This window comes from Odontesthes bonariensis, chromosome 8 (genome assembly GCF_027942865.1).
Source record: "Odontesthes bonariensis isolate fOdoBon6 chromosome 8, fOdoBon6.hap1, whole genome shotgun sequence".
Taxonomy (NCBI): Eukaryota; Metazoa; Chordata; class Actinopteri; order Atheriniformes; family Atherinopsidae; genus Odontesthes; species Odontesthes bonariensis.
In genome coordinates this window covers 31362771-31382070 of record NC_134513.1, presented here as the reverse complement: position 1 = coordinate 31382070, position 19300 = coordinate 31362771, and the positions used below count along the sequence as shown (strand labels likewise).

Genomic DNA, 19300 nt, shown 5'->3' with positions numbered 1-19300 from the left:
GGTGGAATGCCCTCTCCGGGTCGGGAATGAGATCCTTCCCCAAGTGGAGGAGTTCAAGTATCTCGGGGTCTTGTTCACGAGTGAGGGACGAATGGAACAGGAGATTGACAGACGGATCGGTGCGGCGTCTGCAGTGATGCGGGCTCTGCACCGGCCCGTCGTGGTGAAGAAGGAGCTGAGCCAGAAGGCGAAGCTCTCGATTTACCGGTCAATCTATGTTCCTATCCTCACCTATGGTCACGAGCTGTGGGTAGTGACCGAAAGAACGAGATCGCGAATACAAGCGGCCGAAATGAGTTTCCTCCGCAGGGTGTCTGGGCTCTCCCTTTGAGATAGGGTGAGAAGCTCGGTCATCCGGGAGGGGCTCGGAGTAGAACCGCTGCTCCTCCGCATCGAGAGGAGTCAGATGAGGTGGCTCGGGCATCTAGTGAGAATGCCTCCTGGACGCCTCCCCGGTGAGGTGTTCCGGGCCCGTCCCACTGGGAGGAGGCCCCGGGGAAGACCCAGGACACGTTGGAGAGACTATGTTTCTCGGCTGGCCTGGGAACGCCTCGGGGTCCCCCCGGAAGAGCTGGAGGAAGTGGCCGGGGACAGGGACGTCTGGGTCTCTTTGCTCAAGCTGCTGCCCCCGCGACCCGATCCCCGGACCAGCGGAAGATGATGGATGGATGGATGGATGAACTATTTATTAAAATGATATGACCAAAGACATGAACCTTAAAACAAACAGTAGATGTATGGAATATGGGTGATTATATAAGACAGACACTTAGTGAATGGAAAATAAAATATGGGGAATGGAGAGATACTGGATTTATTCAAATAGTTCAGGTTGGCTGACTATTTGACGCTAAATACTGACATTTTGGATTCATTTATCATTCTGTGAAAGCCTCGAGACATCCATCAAACCCACTTTAAGGTGAAAAACGGGTCGGTCTTACTGTACTGAAGTTCCTTTTTGTCAGATCGGAACACAGCAGGTAGCCATGCAGCCCGAGTAGATTTCTTCTGGGTCCTGCTCTCAGGGCTTGGTTGTGGCTGATTTAAGCGGACTTTGTAGTTGCTTCTTTTCACCGGGAAACGGGAACGATGGTGCCGAGGGCTTGGGATGATCAAATCCTCCGAGTGTCAGAGTTGGTCCGTTGCTGCTTTCTCTGATGAAGCGAACTTAAGTTCACAGAAGATTAATAAAAGTTTGCTTGAGTTGGCTTTCTGGGTAGGAAAACTTCATTCTGTTCTTATCTTTGTTCGGGTCTTTCTTTCTCGTCTCCGGGGTCTCACTTGGTTCTGGAGGGCTTCCTCCTGTCGTCCTCTGCATCGCTCATCCTCTCGTCTTTCCGCTCTCTCCTGAGACTCGGGAAACTCCCAAACTCTGGTGAGCTCTTCTTTTCTTCTGAAGTCATCTCCAAATCTCTCTGAGTAACTGTGATCTGCGTCCTGTTCTCTGCTCTGCTCTGTGTCTGCTCAAATCTGAGTCTGGTTTCGCGGGCTCCGGGGTTTGACTCTCGGAGGCGTAAGCTTACACTACTCTTTCAGCCAATGATATGCCTGAACTGTGGTGAACGTCTGCCTGGGTGTCTGTGTAAGATGATCTGTTTTTATATGGGGATTTCTGGATGAGACAAAGAAACTCTTATTTCTCCATTACTCTGTCTCATAGAACATTTGTTTCGGTGATTCTGAAAACACCACAACTTGTTAAGATATGCAGATTAAAGATATAACATAACACAACATGATAACGACGATTATAAGTCTCAAAATTCTGATGAATACATGTAAAGTCGTGACATATGAATAGCGAACCACACAATGTTAATTTTCTGTGTTAACAATGGGGATACCAAACAAATACAGTGGAAACCGCTTATAGTGGTCACGGATATAGTAATCAACCGCTTATATAGATCAAAAGGCTTGGGACGGAATCATTTCTATACAAATGCTGTTTAAATAATTCGTTTATAGTGATCAAGAAATCCGCTTATAATGTTCATTTTTGGCCATTTTATGAATGTAAACATGTGCAAAAATAATTTGAAAACTACGTGTAGCTATTTTATTTTTTACTCCCTTGATTCCTGTCTGGACGTTTGCTTCTGCCTCGCTAGCCAACGTAACGAGTTGACACCGGGCAGCAAGTGCGCGAATCATGGCTAGAAAAAGGAAGTCATGGAGGAGCATGTGTCCGAGGATGGGTGCTGGAGAGCGGATTAAATGCGCGTGTGACCGCTGGAAGCTCCAGGCTGGTTCTTGTAAAATGGGAGGCCGGTGTTCATTCGATTTCTCCTACTTGTCGAGAATTGCTACTTTGTGGTTTTGCGCATGCGCCAAGCCGATTTTCTAAGTTTCGTTTTCACGCCAAGTACTGTAGCACAAATCGACAGAACACCGGCACGGAGGAGCATGGATCCGAGCAGGGGTGCTGAAAGGCGGATTGAATTCAAACTTTATTTTCTGACTTGTAAGAAAAAAAATGCACCGGCGGCACAGCAGAGAATAAGTTACGTACTGTATTTGAGTTAGCCTACAGTAGATCTGCGCACTGCGCAGTACTGTAATTAAACTTGCATGATAATAAAATTCAGTAAATGCTGAAGCTATCCGTTTCATTTAATTTTTCTCATTGAAAAACGATACAAATGGCATTTAGATGATATTCTGCATAAAAAAATAAGTGAAATACCTGTACTGTAATACAAATTCGGTTATAGTAATCAACCGCTTATAGTGTTCAAATTGGCTCTGGACCAACGTGATCACTATAAGCGGTTTCCACTGTACCAAATAGATACTGAAGGGACATCGTTAAAAGTTAAATTGTTGCATATATCTTGTCCATTTTACTGGGTCCTTGTGTTCGTAAATGTTCAACACTACAGACCATTAGGGGGCAATATTGTTCCGTCGGCGGGTTTGTCTTTTCCCAACAAGATTATTTCTCAGTCAATATTTAAGCCAGAATCGTACAAATTGTCTCTATATGCGTCTTGTGATCTAGCTGGAAACCTGAAAGAACGTGTATATGGTTATCAAACACATTTAATACAGTTTAAGATTCGACTAAAAGTGAGTCTTGGTAAAGTATTTTCAGTCTTCTCAGTTCGTGTGTAGCCAGCTGGTTTCCTCTCTGGTGAAAAGGGGTTTAAAGTGTCAACTTCGATTTATGGTCCAGATAATATAGGCAGGTCTCCTACTTTTCCAAGAGTGAGTTCTTTGTTCATTAGAGCTTATTCCAATTTATGGCGAGTGTCTGTTGCTAGTTCGACTCCCCCAAAAAGCTTTCAAAGGGCCGAAGGTTGTTGTAAATTAGGCAGTTTTCTGTCTCCTTTTCCTTGGTGGAGAAGAATTTGAAGATCTGTTTTTTATCCACATACGTAAACATCCCCCGATAGGAATGTTGGTATCCTCAGAGGCTGCAGACTTCTTAATCCACACACTATGACTGCTACACCAGGGAGGCTGAGGAGTGTGATCCCCCTATAGTTGGAACACACCCTCCGGTCCCCTTTTTTAAAGAGGGGGACCACCACCCCGATCTGCCAGTCCAATGGGGCTGCCACCGATATCCACGCAATGCTGCAGAGGCGGGTCAACCAAGACAGCCCTACCACATCCAGAGCCTTGATGATCTCGGGTTGGACCTCATCCACCCCCGGGGCCTTGCCACCAAGGAGTTTTTGACCACCTCGGCAACCTCAGCCCCACGTCCGAGCTCCCCAACTCTGCTTCCTCATCGGAAGGCGTGTCGGTAGGATTGAGGAGGCCCTCGAAGTATTCCCCCCACCAACTCACGACATCCCTAGTTGAGGTCAGCAGAGCCCCGCCCTCACCATACACGGTATTGACGTTGCACCGCTTCCCCCCCCTGAGCCGCCGGATGGTGGACCAGAAACTCTTCGAGGCCGTCCGGAAATCATTCTCCATGGCCTCCCCAAACTCCTCCCAAGCCCGAGTTTTTTCCTCAGCAACCGCCGAGGCTGCGTTCCGCTTGGCCTGTTGGTACCCATCAGCTGCCTCCAGAGTCCCACTGGCCAAAAAGGCCCGATAGGACTCCTTCTTCAGCTTGACGGCTTCCCTCACCACTGGTGTCCACCAGCGTGTTCGGGGATTGACACCACGACAGGCACCGACCACCTTACGGCTACAGCTCCGGTCGGCCGCCTCAACAATGGAGGCACGGAACATGGCTCATTCGGGCTCAATGTCCCCCACCTCCCCCGGGACATGGTTGAAGCTCTGCCGGAGGTGGGAGTTGAAACTACTTCTGACAGGGGATTCCGCCAGATGTTCCCAGCAGACCCTCACGATACCGAAGAGCAGACCGAGCACTCCCCTGCTTCCGAGCAGCAAACATCGTAACAGGTGCAGCTATCGCTAGGTGGCTAGGGAGTGCTCGGTCTGCTCTTCGGTCTGCACAGTTTTACATTGGACGCATTGATATCAAGGGAGGCAAAAATAGCGCCAAGCGAAGTGAGGTCTGACTTTTTCATCGAGAACGATTTTGTGATGCAAATGTATTACTCTTTTGAACGCATATTTTTTTGAGAAGCAAAACGCTTTATTTTTCAAGCCCCAGCCAACTAGCCGGACTAGCTTCGTGGACCCCAAAACTCAGCTGGAACTCCGCTCACAGAACGCAGCGTCAATGTTCATAAATGATATTGCTAATATGGGATGTCATACAGCTTCATGTCAAAAGAGGCGAACTATCCCTTTAAGTCTGGGTATTTTGACACAGAAAGACTTTTGAAGGAAAGAGTCTGACAATGGTTAATAAAATTGTTAAAGATACATGTCAGTATTTTTCATACATTTTTTTACTGTAAATCTTTGTTAAGCAGCTAATTAAACTAGAAAATAATCTTCAAATTTGTAAAACAAATGTTTTTGTTTGCAATTATAAACCTGCCAGAAAACCTTCATTTGTTATAGCTGGACTGTATAAAAATTTTGGATAACGATACCAAATAGGTCTCTGCAGAATGTTCTTCAAACTTTAATTTTTTTTTTCTTGTTTAAATGGGCTAAAATATTCAAACTTGTGTGAAAGGTTGAAGCAATGGTAGTATACATAAGGTACGAGGCATTACTTTAATAGCCTATAGCTCGGACAGATGTTACTTAAGATCCTAATTTGGGTTAAAAGAAGAAAGAAGAAAAAAACAGTGTCAAGATACATCAGTATTGTTTTCAGCTTTTGGCCAATGTATACTACACACTTCCAGTGATAGCATCAGTGAAAAGCCTCCCTGCACTGTACCCTGTATGCATGTGTCTGGTGTGTGTGCCTTGTTGTGTGTGCCTTGTTGTGTATATAAGGGAGGGCCATCATCTTTGCACAGGATCACGACAGCCTCCCCTCCCTCTCCCTCACTGTCTCCACTGTTGCAGAAATCCTCCCATCTGTCGCTTCTAATCAGCAGAGAGCAGCTTGCATGTTCACAGGGTCTTATACTGGGATGACACCCCAACCCACCCCCCACTGACACACACACAGAATACACTACTGCTGACACAGTAAAACATTGCGCAGCATCACGCATCCCTCTGGCTATTACTCATTATAACAACATTAGCAAACAGAACACTGCCACTGAACTATTATAAAAGCTGAACAAAACAATTTTACATTAGCGATGGAAAATATTACTCTGAATTTTGAGAAATCTCTCATAAAGAATTCCACAAAGAATTGCTTTTCTGAGGCAATGTTCACTTTGGTTCCATTTTCAAACTCTCATCAACCTCAAAATTCAAGATTCAAAGTTTTATTTGTCACATGCATAGTTATACATGGTACAACATGCAGTGAAATGACCTTTGACCGCCGTCCACAAAATACAAACTATAAACTATAAAATATAAACTAGGTAGCAAAGTAACATTAATAGAAAGTTAAAGTAGAATGAAATATTCCTAAATTAGAATAGTAGAATATCAAATAAAATATATAAAATATATAAGCAAGATTAAAATACAAAATAAGATTAAAAATATATACATATAGAATAAAATAGAGTACAAAATAAAGTAAATATATGTATGTGCACAAGTTAAAGTCCGAGATATGTACACCGTGTGTGCAAAACCGCAGATCACGGGAGTGAGGTGTGAGCAAGAGAATGTGCAAAAATGTGCAAAAAATGCAGTTCGTTGTGTGAATGTGCAAAAAAATGCAGTCCGGTTGTGTGTGTGAGTGAGGTGGTGGTGGACTAGTCTCTGTTCTCAAACAGGGCACGGACAGCTTGTGGGAAAAATTTCCTCCTCATTCTCTCTGTGTTCGCCTTCAGGATGCGAAAGCGTTTCCCAGAGCGTAGCAAAGAGAAGAGTCTATTGTCGGGGTGACTGAGGTCCTTCACGATTTTCCTGGCTCTGATTCAGCACCGCTTACTGTAGATAGTCTGCAGGTCAGGAAGCTCGGTTCGGGTGATACGTTCAGCTGATCGTACCACTCTCTGGAGAGCCTGCCTGTCCTGCTTGGTGCTGTTCCCGAACCAGGTTGTGATGTTCCCCGTGAAGATGCTTTCGATGGTGCAGGAGTAGAAGTTCTGCAGCACCTTGGAGGGCAGTCTGAAGTCCCTTAGACGTCTGAGGTGGTAGAGACGCTGACAGGACTTCTTTGTGACTGCATTGATGTAGCAGGTCCATGAAAGGTCCTGTGAGATGTGAACTCCAAGGTACTTGAAACTCTCTACTCTGTCCACTGCCGTACTGTTGATGAGAACAGGGTGGTAGCTCCTCTCCTGCTTTCTGCTGTAGTCCACAATCAGCTCCTTTGTCTTGCTGACGTTGAAGTGGAGATTGTTGTCCTGGCACCAGTTCTCCAGGTGTTCAATCTCCTCCAGGTAGGCCCTCTTGTTGTTGTCTGAGATCAGGCCTACCACAACAGTGTCGTCAGCAAACTTAATGATGGTGGTGGAGCTGGAAGTGGCGACGCAGTCAGAGGTGTACAGTGAGCACAGCAGAGGGCTCAAGACACAGCCCTGGGGTGCTTCAGTGCTGAGGGTGAGGGTGCGTGAGACATGTTTGCCTACACGCACAGCTTGTGGTCTGTCTGTCAGGAAGTTGGAGATCCACTGACCACCTCTAGTTTGCATTGCCAGAGTTTCTGTAAGCATAAAAACTACGCTAAATCACCACTCAGCAACATGGCTGACGGACAAAGTTGGTAGCTGGTGGAGCTAGCTCGGAGTTAGCCAGTAACACCAGGGTGGGGGACCTTCTGCCAACTGTAGATGCTGTCTAGTTAAAAATGTTTACATGTGTTTTACACTATTTAGTAGTAAAAGTAAGGGTATATGTCTGTGTATATATGTTCTTTGTTAGTAAGATTTTGGACATACACTCTTAGTGAGAGCTTTGTATGATCCATCAGGGGCAACAGACACTGGGCCAAACCATTGTGAGGTACAGAAGGGAGATCTTTACGTCGCAGTTTCAAAAGTTTTTATTTTGTCTGTAACTAGCACAAATCCTTTCACTTTATGCGATATTATTCAAATGATAGCTTAGAATTAAATATTGTAGGGAACAACTGTTTTCCAGGAAGGTCTGAATACGCTTCTTTAAAGGGACACTGTGTAATATATTAAGTCATTTATTAGCTCAAATCAACATATTCATTCATAAATTAGTCCTCATTGGTGTAAAATTATCTCTGTCAACAATCTCACTTATCCTCCTGAGTGAAGAATCACTTGTCTGTATCTACATAGAGCGGGCAAGCTCTATGGAGGCTGCCATGTCCTTCTGGTCTATGAAAAACGACGAAGTGCCGAGAGGGACATAAAGCACTTCGAACCGCGTTTTCCCCAACGCCAGGCCTGCAAGCGGAAATTACGTCAGTTTGACGTCACGTTTGCACACAGGTATAAACAGAGCCAGTCTACGCCATTAGACATTCTCTGGTATAAACCAGCCTGAACGGCCTGCACTTTTGTTCTTAATGGAAGACCATAGTTATGCCACGCCAAAAAAGCGAAAAAGAGAATCTTGACACATACCGCCTATCGTAGTTCAACAAGTTGCAACGCACATTTGAAAACGCGAGGCGCTAGAGAGCAAATTCATTCGACTTTGCAATATAAAAATTGTACCACTAGATGGGGGAAGAAATTACACAGTGTCCCTTTAAAAGGGAACAGTCATTTGTTATTTGACTCTTCCACACAAAATTCCCCTGACCAGACATGAACAAAAGCATTGGGATGGGAAAAAAGATGTGTAAAATTGAATATCATTTTGTGCAAAACCTTTTATGTTTTCCTCAGCAGCTTTTTTTGTAAACTTTTTTGTTGTGAATGTAAAGAATGTATATGGAAACAGCTAAATTCTGAAAATCTTCTGTCGTTTCATCCTTCTTTTTTTTTTTTTGCTCTTTTGAGATGAGTCTCGTATTTAATGCCAAGAGTTCATGCATATAAGAGGAAATGGAAACATTTACTTTTCCGTTCTGAAATACAGAGAATGCGTCGTCTTCCTCATGGGCGGCGGGTAATGAAGGCTAGGGTAGGCTGTGCCTTCCCAAATGTTATGCTGGGAATTTTGCAAATTATATACAATATATCATATATGATATGCGCAAATTATATAGGCTATTATATTGTGTGTGTGGGTGTTGTTGCTGTAGCCCCCTGGTGACAATCAGGTCAGGTGATAATACAACAATGTCGTAACCTACCTGGCCCAAGGTCAAATGGGTAATGGGCTGGCATTCTAAACATTTTCTAACTTTTCGAACCACGCTATTTTGGAATAAGCATAAAATGGATATACAAACTTTTTTCAAGGAAAAGGAAAAAAAAAGAAGTTCATTTGAACGCTTAATTTGCACTGGGCCAGGTCTATATAGCCTATTAAATGAGTGATGAGTGGCTGTGGCTCGCCGTAGCCTTGTGGGTGTGTGTAATATATGTGCTTGTGTTGTGGAAAAAAGAAGAAAATTAGAAAAAAAAATCCTTAAATGCTTGACAGACAGTCAGGACACTTGTTAGTTTTGGAAATTAATTCTACACCGTCACCGTCATGTCCTCCTTTTTGATTTTGAAACAGAATCCTTGTGTTGTTGTTATTAATTATGCTAAATAACTCATTTTTACGCCATTTTTGGTTAAAAAAAACAAACGTCAATTTCGATGCCTTGCTAAATGTTGGGCTCACCGCCGCCAATGATCTTCCTCAAGATTTTGCACCCAGTTAGCAACCACTATAGCTTTGCATAACTTAGCCTATACTGCTACCTTTTGAGAACACTATGTAGCTCCGATTGTTTGCTACACAGCAGGTGATGGAAATGTGCTTGATGCAGATTTTATTTTAGCTCAACATATCATGCAAACACATTAAACTCACCTCATTGTTCAGCCACAGCCCAAGCCATCTTCCTCAACCTGTTAGTGGTAGTAAAATTATGGCAAACTATTCATTTTCACAACTGCTACAACATAGTCTGAGTGATTTGATCTGATAACTGTTTGCTTCACTTAATGACTGCATCTCCTCCTTTAATGAAGCCAAAAAAGGGTTGTCTTATTTCACATAAGCATGGGAAAATATCCCTACTTACTGCCCTTCATAGTCTCCCAAAACATTTTCAGATTGATAATAATTTTAAAGCTCTATTATTTTGATGTTTGTGCTGCCTTGATTGTTGCCTTGGTATCTATGCGCGGGTCTTATCGGCAGCAAATCTGTGTAGCTCTCAATTTTTCTCGGCGTTTATATAATTATGTCATTTGTAATTTTTAGTTTTTATCTAAACTTTTTTAGTTATTTTTATTGATCTGTTTTTTTGTTTTATTTCAATTCTTAATTCGAGCTTAAAAAGTTGTACCGTGGATGTAGAGCTGGAGCGAAACTAAAGGCAAAGAGGCACAACAGGAGGTGGAGGTACAAACCTTTTCTGCCCTCTGTGATTATGGGAAACGCTAATGCTGATGAGCTAGAGGCGCTTGTGCGGAACCAACGGCTGTATAAGGAGAGCAGTTTGGCTGAACGACAACACACCAGACTCATGTGTGGACATTCCCGGCTTCACAGCCGTACGAGCGGATCGTGACCTGAGTACGAGCGGCGGTAAGCAGAAGGCGGGGGTGTTATACTTTTCTTTATGTGAAAAGTATATGCAATGTGACCGTTAAGGAGAGGGTTTGTTGTCCAGACATCAAACTGCTGTCAGTTGCGTTCTATGCGCCCAGAGAGTTCCCATACACAGTCGTCATCGTTGCACCTACAACGGCGTGTGACGTCATCCTAGGATACAGACCCAGCATCCTTAGGCATTCATTGCAATCACAGGAGATTTCAACCACGTCTCTCGATCCTCCTGCCTGATGGCTTTGTACAGTATGTGGACTGTCCAACACGTGGAGAAAGGACATTAGATCTGTTCTATGCTAACGTGAAGGAGGCTTACAGGGCAGTGTCTCTTCCGCCACTGGGTAGATCTGATCACAGCATGGTCTATCTACAACCCACAAACAGACCGTGTGTACAAAGACTTCCTGTTACTACCAGATCTTTCAGGAAGTGGTCATCAGAGGCAAGTGATGCATTGAGAGACTGCTTTGATGTCACAGAATGGGCTGTACTGCTGGAGGAAGAAGAAATGGACATTGACATGGACAGGAGGGTCAGCACCATCACAGACTACATTAACTACTGTAGGGACACTGTGATTCCAGTGAGGACTGTAAGGTGCTATCCAAATCATAAACCATGCATCACCAGTGACATCAAAGACCTCCTGAACCAGAAAAAGAGAGCGTTCATGAATGGGGATGGTGAAAGGCGGTGGAGTGTACAACAGGAGCTTAAAAAGACATTATGTCGAGCTGAGGTGGAATACAAGAAAAAGGTAGAGAGACAGCTGGAGAACAATAACACCAAGGAGGTGTGGAGGGGCATGAGGACTATCATTGGATACAAACTGAAGAAATCTCAGTCTGTTGAAAGTGATGTGGACAGAGCCAATACTTTCAACCAATATTACAACAGGTTTGATAGTGTAGCTTTTTCCACCTCTGCTGCTGCTTTCTCCACCCCCACCGCTACAGCTGCTTCCTCTATACTTGTTCCACTGCCCTGCTGTACTTTCACCTCAACGGCAACCCGCATTGCCAAGCCTCCTCCTCCGCCTGACTGCACCTCCACCTCTGCAGCAACTGTCACCAACAGGCTTCTTCTGTCCAGCTGTACCTCCACTTTTACGGCAGCTTCCACCGCCTGGTCTCCTGAGCCAAGCTACACCTCCACCTGTGCGGCAGCTTCCACCACCAGGCCTATTGAACCCAACCGCACATCCACCTCTGCGGCAGCTTCTACCTCCAGGCATCCTGAGCACAGCTGCATCTCCACATCTGTGGCTGCTCCCACCGCCTGGCCTCCTCAGTCCAGCTGCACCTCCACCTCTGCAGCAACTCCCACCACTAGCCCTCCTCTGTCCAGCTGCACCCCCACTCTCATCTCTATGGTTGATAGCAACATCACTCCTGTCGCCATCCCTCCGCTACAACCTCTGTATCTAACTATAGAGGAGGTTGGAGCTGAGCTCAGGAGACTTAAGTCAGGGAGGGCTGCAGGCCCAGATGGAGTCTGTCCAAGGCTTCAGAGGGACTGTGCTGGTCAACTAGCAGTCCCTCTTCAGAGGCTCTTCAATATGAGCATTCAGATGGAAAAAGTCCCGGTGTGGAAAACTTTTTGTCTCATACCAGTGCCCAAATTAGGGCAACCGGTGGAACTGAATGACTACAGACCGGTGACTTTGACATATCATATCCTGAAGACCTTGGAGAACTCCTTGTTCTTCGCATGAGATTGCATGTTGCTGAGGCTCTTGATCCCCTCCAGTTTGCCTACCAGAAACACATAGGAGTGGAAGACGCGATTCTGTACATGTTGCATCGGGCATATGCTTATCTGGATGTGCCTGGTTCATATGTGAGAATCACGTTCTTTGACTTTTCCAGTGCCTTCAACACCATACAGCCTCCCATACTGAAAGACAAGCTTCTAGGTATGGGTGTGTCCCCCTCCCTGACATCATGGATTATGGACTATTTGTCTGCCAGACCACAGTATGTCAGGATGAGGAAATGTGTTTCTGGAACACTGGAATGCAGTACTGGGACTCCGCAGGGTACTGTTTTGGCTCCTTTTCTTTTCACCCTGTACACATCGGACTTCAGGTACAACTCAGAATCCTGCCTCATACAGAATTATTCTGATCAGAATCAGAATCAGCTTTATTTGTCACACCCATGGACTCATGTTTTAAGTTTCATGTTTTAGGTCACGTTTTTGGTTCTTAGTCCATGTTTAGTTTTTAGTTTTGCCATGTTTCCCTTCACTTACCAGTTCATTAGTTTCACTCACTTCACCTGTGTTTTTTCCCTCAGCTGCACTCACTCTCCAATCACTCTCACTCCTTATTTAGTTTCCAGTCTCCCCTCTCAGTGTGTCAGATCTTTGCCTTCGTTTCGTGCCCTACATGTCTCACCCGTCTTGTTATCCATGTTCCACGTCGACTTTGCCAAGTTAAGTATTTATTTATCTATGCCATATTAAGACCTTTGTTTATTTCATCACGTTTTGTTTTTTGAATCCGGCCAAGCCGCGCCTTTTGTTATTTTTGTAAATAAATCCAGTTTTCCTTTCAAAAAAGTCTGCATCCGTGTCCTCCATCCTCACCAACCCTGACATTATTGGCCAGGTTTGACTAAACAAACAAGGAATTTGACTCTGGTACAACTTCACTCGCAAAGTACAACACTCAACAATAACATAAAAGAATAAAAAATTTGAAATGCAGAACAGTAAGAGTGGATGATACGGCTGTTGTGGCATGTGTGCATGGTGGACGGGAGAAGGAGTACAGGGACCTTGTGGAGGCCTTTACTGACTGGACCAAAATCTGACTGTTTGCTCCTGAACACCACCAAGACCAAAGAGCTGGTGGTGGACTTCAGGAGATCTAAAACCATACCAGTCAGTTTGCATTGATGGAGGGGAGATGGAGACTGTTCAGACCTGCAAATACCTGGGTGTGGTGCTGAATAATAAACTGGAGTGGTCTGCCAACATAGAAGCAGTGTACAAGAGGGGCTTCTTCCTGAAACGGCTCAGGTCCTTCAATAGCCTCTTTCACACTGAGGAATAACCCGCTTTTAATCCGCGAATTTAGCGTGTCCGCTGTTGCGTTCACACTGATGACCCGGGCTGCCGCGTCAACTCGACTCGCCTTTCGACCCGCGTCGGACCCTAGTCTTTTTGCAGAGCCGAGTTTGGTGTGAAAGCAATTGATGCGGGTCGGACGTGGGCGTGGCGTGACGTGAGGAATTTAAAAGACAGAATGGACAGCTGATTCAGAACAACAGCGACAGGTGAGGACAAGTTTCACTCTGTTTTACATCAAGTTCGAGACATTTTTGAAGATAGCCAACTGGGGAGACAAGGAGGTCCGCGAGCTCCTCAGCCTCTGAGCAGAGTAAGTTATTTACCGCCACATGTCGGGGACTATAGTGCTCTTGTATTCTCCGCATATGTTCTTCGGCGGCATCCCACGTTGTAACCATCCACACCCCGTAAAATAACATCTCCATGAACTGCATATACAATTGCAAAAACGAGTCTTCAAGGTGTATTTAACCCTACCTCCGACGCATGGCCTGTGCCTACGTCATTGTACACGCCCAGCATTTTATGTGTTTCATGTGACGCTCTGCCACTAGGCAACGCCCCCTGAACTCGGCTTCAGGCGACACGGGTCACCAACACGCCAAGCGTTCACATTGCTCGACGGGTCGCAGTGTGAAAGGGGCTAAAGTCTGCAGGGATATGATGTGCATGTTTTATCACACTATCATTGAGAGTGCACTGTTCTATGCTATTGTTTGCTGGGGGAGTTGCACTACAGACAAAAACTGTAGGTGCCTGGATAAACTGGTGAAAAAGGCTGGTTCTGTTGTAGGCAGAAGACTGGACCCTCTCAGTGCTGTGGTGGAGCAACGGATGAGGAGGAAATTGTACTCTGTTTTGGAGAACAATAGACATCCTCTCCACAGCATCCTAGCAGGACAGAGGAGCAGCTTAACTGAGAGGCTCATCTCTCTGCGCTGCAGGACTGAGAGGTTCAGAAGATCCTTTGTTCCCAGAGCCATAAGGCTTTTTAACTGCTGAGTTCTTCTCAAATTGATTGATAATTTTTTTTAATTTATTTAGTCATTTATGATTATTATTATTATTAGTTAGTAGAAGTATTTTTATTAGAATTGATATTATTATTGTTGTTGTTAATATACAATCATTGTAAATATTAATAATTTTTTGAGCTACTTGACTAATTTGAATTTCCCCCATTGGGGGATGAATTAAGTATATTTCTAAAGCATTCTATTCTTAATTGCATTTTTCAATGTGCAGCACATTGGTCAAAAGCAGATGTTTTGAGTTTTATAAATTAACTTGATTTTTCTTAGACTAATATCCTCCATTGTTATAAATGTTGTAAGCATTACTCTGGATCACTAACTCTATATATTTTGCACAGTTCTGATGTAAAGAAAAAAGCATATTTTCTTCTTTTATATAGGAAATCAGGATGAGGGACATCTGTATACAATCATTGTTGCTGTACTTAAAATCCCAGCAGCACGATCTAACAATAGTTGCTGCATCACAAGATCTCTGAGGTATTTGTGCATTCAAGTATAAGGAAGATAAAAATAGCTCTCTGCCACTATCTCTCCATATCTGCCCATTTACCAGAGCAAAAGCTAATCTCATTTTCTCAGAATGGGTAACAGACATTCTGGTCTAAACTATGTCTACTGCATGTTTGACAAGGAAGTGGAAAAAGAAATGAAGAAGAAAAGAAGGCAAAGGACACATCGTAATGGAAGAGATGAAAGGATATGCATATTTAGTCAAGACAATTGGGAAGTTTTAAAAATTATTAATGCAAAAGAATTGATAGAGTTCTTCAGTTTTTTTAGAGCCTTTCAGCCTTAACCCTATTAGAAATGTTTAGCTATTGGAAAATACCAAAATATATCAGATTATATCTGAAATCAACTCAAATCTAATACCGGACAACCGGAAATCTGATTCCACTAGCTTGCCCAAAATTAAACAGACCAGTATACATGTGTATATACGTAATAAAGATAAGTGGTGTATTCAGTCCCCAATGGTTTGACCTAAAATTCATCTTAGTAGTTTTTATTCCCCTCTCATCAGGTCTGTCCTGTGTCCCTGTCATTCCACCTCGCCGGGGTTCCTTCTACGTGGAGAGTGGCACAGGCGTGTCCATTGGCAGTGTGCTGGCCTTCTGGTGCAGAGAGGGATACCAGCTGGTTGGCAGCGACAAAATCTACTGCCACGTCAGGAGTGGCAAAGCACAGTGGAGCAACTACCTGCCTGTCTGTGAAGGTGTGTAAATCAAAGAAATGGGCAAATGAAATACCTTGGTCCTAAAGTAGATATTTTTTTTCCTACTCTCAGTAGGAACAACAGCTCCATTGCAGAGGTTGAGGCAATTTGCCATTGCTGGTTATGTATAATATTTGGCTGCAGCTTGCATGTAAAAGGAACACCTGTGAAATTGTACAGAGGTCTCACTGGTTTTTCACAGGTTTCACTCACGGAACATGTTTTACTTTATTTTTCAACATTATCAATTCAAAGTTATCAAGACCTTGCTAACTGTAAAGAGGAAAGAAGACAGAACTTCGACTAAGCTTCATTGCATACTTTGAGCTCATACAGGGGCGGCTGTTGCTCAGGAGGAAGAGCATGACTTCGACTTCAGGCTTCTCTGGGCCACATGTCGAGACACTGAACCCCACGTTGCCTACCGATGCGGCCATCGGTGTATGAATGTGTGTGAATGATTAGAACAAAAAAAAGCACTGTGTAGTGTGCTGTGTGAGTATGGGTGAATGTGACATGTAGTGTGAAAGCACTTTGAGTGGGCAGATTGACTAGAAAAGCGCAATACAAGTACAGTCCATTTACCACACAGAATATACCATATACATTTTATTAGAGATGGTGCACAGAAGTTAGGAGTGAATTAATCACATACAGTTGCTTTGTAGAATCTTAGAAAAATCATTTAAAATCTGCCAATAATTATTATTTACAGATAAAGGTGCCTTCTAGGATTTAATATTTTGTTCAATCTTTCTCACAACAGCAATCCCAAGGCCAGAGGACCGTGGACTCAGAGTAGCTGTATTGGCTTCAGTGGTCAGTGGCATCGTCATTTTTGCCATGTCCCTGTCCTTTCTCATCTGCTGCCTGCAGGAACGATCGAGCCGGGACCGTGGCAAGAAAGACAGAAGGAGCAGGTAGAACAGGAAACAAGGGCGCAAGGGACTTTGGCTTTTCTCAAACTTTCGTAAACTGATAGAGTTCATCCTTGTCAGACGCAGAGAGAAGCAATCAGCCCGCCGCAGTGAGTGCTGGCTGGAGAGGGAGGAAGGCGAGTGGGAAGCCTTTCCTCCTCCCAAGATCTTCCATCTGTCCCAAAGGATGAATCCCCGTCTGGCTCCTGACAGCCCACTTTACCTGACAGGAGGCCTCAATGGGTATGAGAACAGAGGATACCAAAGGTAAATCTGCAGCTCTCACATTTATATTGGAACCAAATCCATGACATCAAGATTGGTTTGTATGACAAAACTTGCAGAAAAGTTAAAGCTGCCGTCGGCAGGTTTTCAAAATTCCGAGTCTAAAGTCGGAAAATTCGAACTGATACAACTTTCAGGTCCCTCCCCCTCTGTGGACGAGGTTGTGCACGTGAGTTCACACCAGTGTGTGCACACAAGCTGGGGGCAGACTCACGCTCAGCATGGAAGACGTGGTTGGTGACTGTTCTGCTCAGATAATAGATAAATAATAAACATAACGTGATTGGTTAAAAATAGCCGGGAGCGCTCGATTTTTGCAAGCACGATTACAGGCTTCAGAGGAAGCTACAGAATTCGGGATTTTTCCTAAACAGCCTATTTAATATTCTACTTCCAGAATCCCATGACAGTTCAAGCTAATATGACTAAAAAAAAGTTGCCAACGGCAGCTTTAAGTAATTATAAAGTTCAACAGTTGTTGCACTGAGCTATGAGAAACACAGTATATAAGTGGGTTTTAAGTTCTAAATCTTTAATTAATCCAATTTGGTCATATTATCTGCATGTGGGAAATACTGTTCTAGTTCCCAAGATCCCCAACAAATATATTATGTAACAGGATAGAAATATAAAGCGAGATGTTAACTTTTGTTTTTTTTTTTTGTGGTTAGTCAGGCTGTAAAAAGATAAGTTGCGTGGACTTCAACCTGCAAGAATCTGAGAAGTCTAAATCAACATGGCACACTGACACAAAGATCAACCCTCAAGGGTCATCACAACAAGAACAATAAATAACATTCTAAACAATAACTGTCGTTATAATGATGTGAGCGTCCACACTGCCGAGCAATAACATTTTGTAAACAGCAACACCAAACACATGCTGCATGCTCCAGCTGTACCCAAGCCCCAAAATGGATTTTGATCACCTGCTTCACTACATGATAAAAAAGAAAAAGAAAAAAAAAAGAAAAATGATGAAAGATGAAAGATGAAAAAGAAAAACTGGACATTTAGAATGCATGTAAGCATGTTACTTTGACCAAAACCAAACAAAAACAAGCTTCTCAAACCCGAACTAACACAAATCACAAATCTTTTTGTAAAAACAATAAAGTGTAAGTGTTTATTAATACAGCCAAATTCCCAATAAAGTTACACTCACTCACATATATTTTTTTCTCCTGTCAGATGGCTCAACACATCAGATACTGTGTCTAAAAATCATCCCAATTAAGACCATGTGTCAACTCGCTTAAAGCATTTCCAGACTGTCGCTCTGCTCTAACAAATTTTATCTAACTATTTTATAACTGTAGTGTTATCTGACAAAATTACCATTCAAGTCACCTCAAAGATGTCTGTGTAATGAATTGGGCTGTACTTACATACAATGATCTTCCACAGAAAAAGTTGGAAGCGGCAGAATGTTTGCTCACACAGTCCACAGTGTCACAGCATCGGACACCCTTGAGTCAATGATTCAATTCCCTTCCCGTGAACAAGGACAACAGACAAATAAATGGCAAAGTCGAGTTATTAGCTGTCATTCAATCTAACTGCATGTAATCGTGCTGACTGCTGTATGTGTGGCAGAGGTAGGAAAAGAAAACCACAAGGATGTGACCTCAATGAAATTTCACATAAACAAGTGAAATAAGGAGAATCTAATCCTGTATGAGGAAACCCTGGCCTTGCCAAAACTGGAGGATTTCAGAGGAATTTCAGAGGAGTTTACTTCACCATTTATAAACCCACAAAAAAAGAGGTAATCACAACATTATCAGTGTTTAGCTTTAATCTGTACTTACTATGGAAAATTAGGGTGATAAGAAAACAGCATTAAGCACAGCGTTGGATGTCTCCATCTCTCAGCACCACAGAGAAGAGAGATTGACCTTGATTGTAAATTAATAGGCTGTCAATTTTTTGCTTTTTTTTTTTTTTTAAATCAATGATCATATCACTTTGAATAGCCCTCTATACCAAAGATGATGCTAATGATACAGTTAACCAGCAACTTCATTGATCTGAAAAAGATGCCAGATAATAGTTGCAGAATGCAATTTTGGAATTGCTAACCACGATCAGCTTCTGCTGTACTTTCTTTTTGATGCTACAGGATGAATGTGAATAGTCAAAGCATAAGATATTTGGTACTGGAAGCTTTTTTTTTTTTTCCTTTTTAGTGCATTTGTTGGAATGTTGAGAACCAAACATGAGAAAAGTATTCACCAAAATAACATTTTTAAAGTCACAGGTATCATCTGTTATCCTTCTATTCTTGTACTGTATCAGCATTCAAAGCACAAAAACTATCATCTCTGGCCCCAATATCTACCATCTGGATTCATCATTCACTTCTGCTGGCTAGACCTGAATCTAAGGTTTCACAGATTGTGCCACCCCAAAAACAGAAAATCATTCTTGTAGAAAGTTGACACAACTTCACATAAAACAAATGTATGGAAAACAAAGTCTTTACCTGACTTTTATTCTTCAACAAACTGCTTGTCAGCCACTGTCTCAATCTATATATATATTAAACTCAGTCATTCAGAAGCACGGTTAGAAATGGGCTCTGAAATTTAGCAACACTTTATTTTATGGGAATCCGTATATTATACTTTTTTTGTTCAGATGGCACCTATGAAAATACAGTTTGG

At 43.2% G+C, this 19300-nt stretch overlaps 1 protein-coding gene across 2 annotated transcripts in view; it reads left to right on the top strand.

Moving 5' to 3' along the window:
- Positions 1-19300, top strand: part of LOC142385869 (uncharacterized) — a 35712-nt gene that overhangs the window by 14188 nt on the left and 2224 nt on the right. Inside the window, exons 2-4 of one of the 2 annotated variants that reach the window (XM_075472565.1) lie at positions 15241-15432; positions 16199-16352; positions 16437-16616. In XM_075472565.1, coding sequence (XP_075328680.1) covers positions 15241-15432; positions 16199-16352; positions 16437-16616 — 526 coding nt within the window. Of the gene's footprint in view, positions 1-15240; positions 15433-16198; positions 16353-16430; positions 16617-19300 lie in introns of both variants that reach the window. The other variant, XM_075472564.1, reaches the window with a different exon arrangement.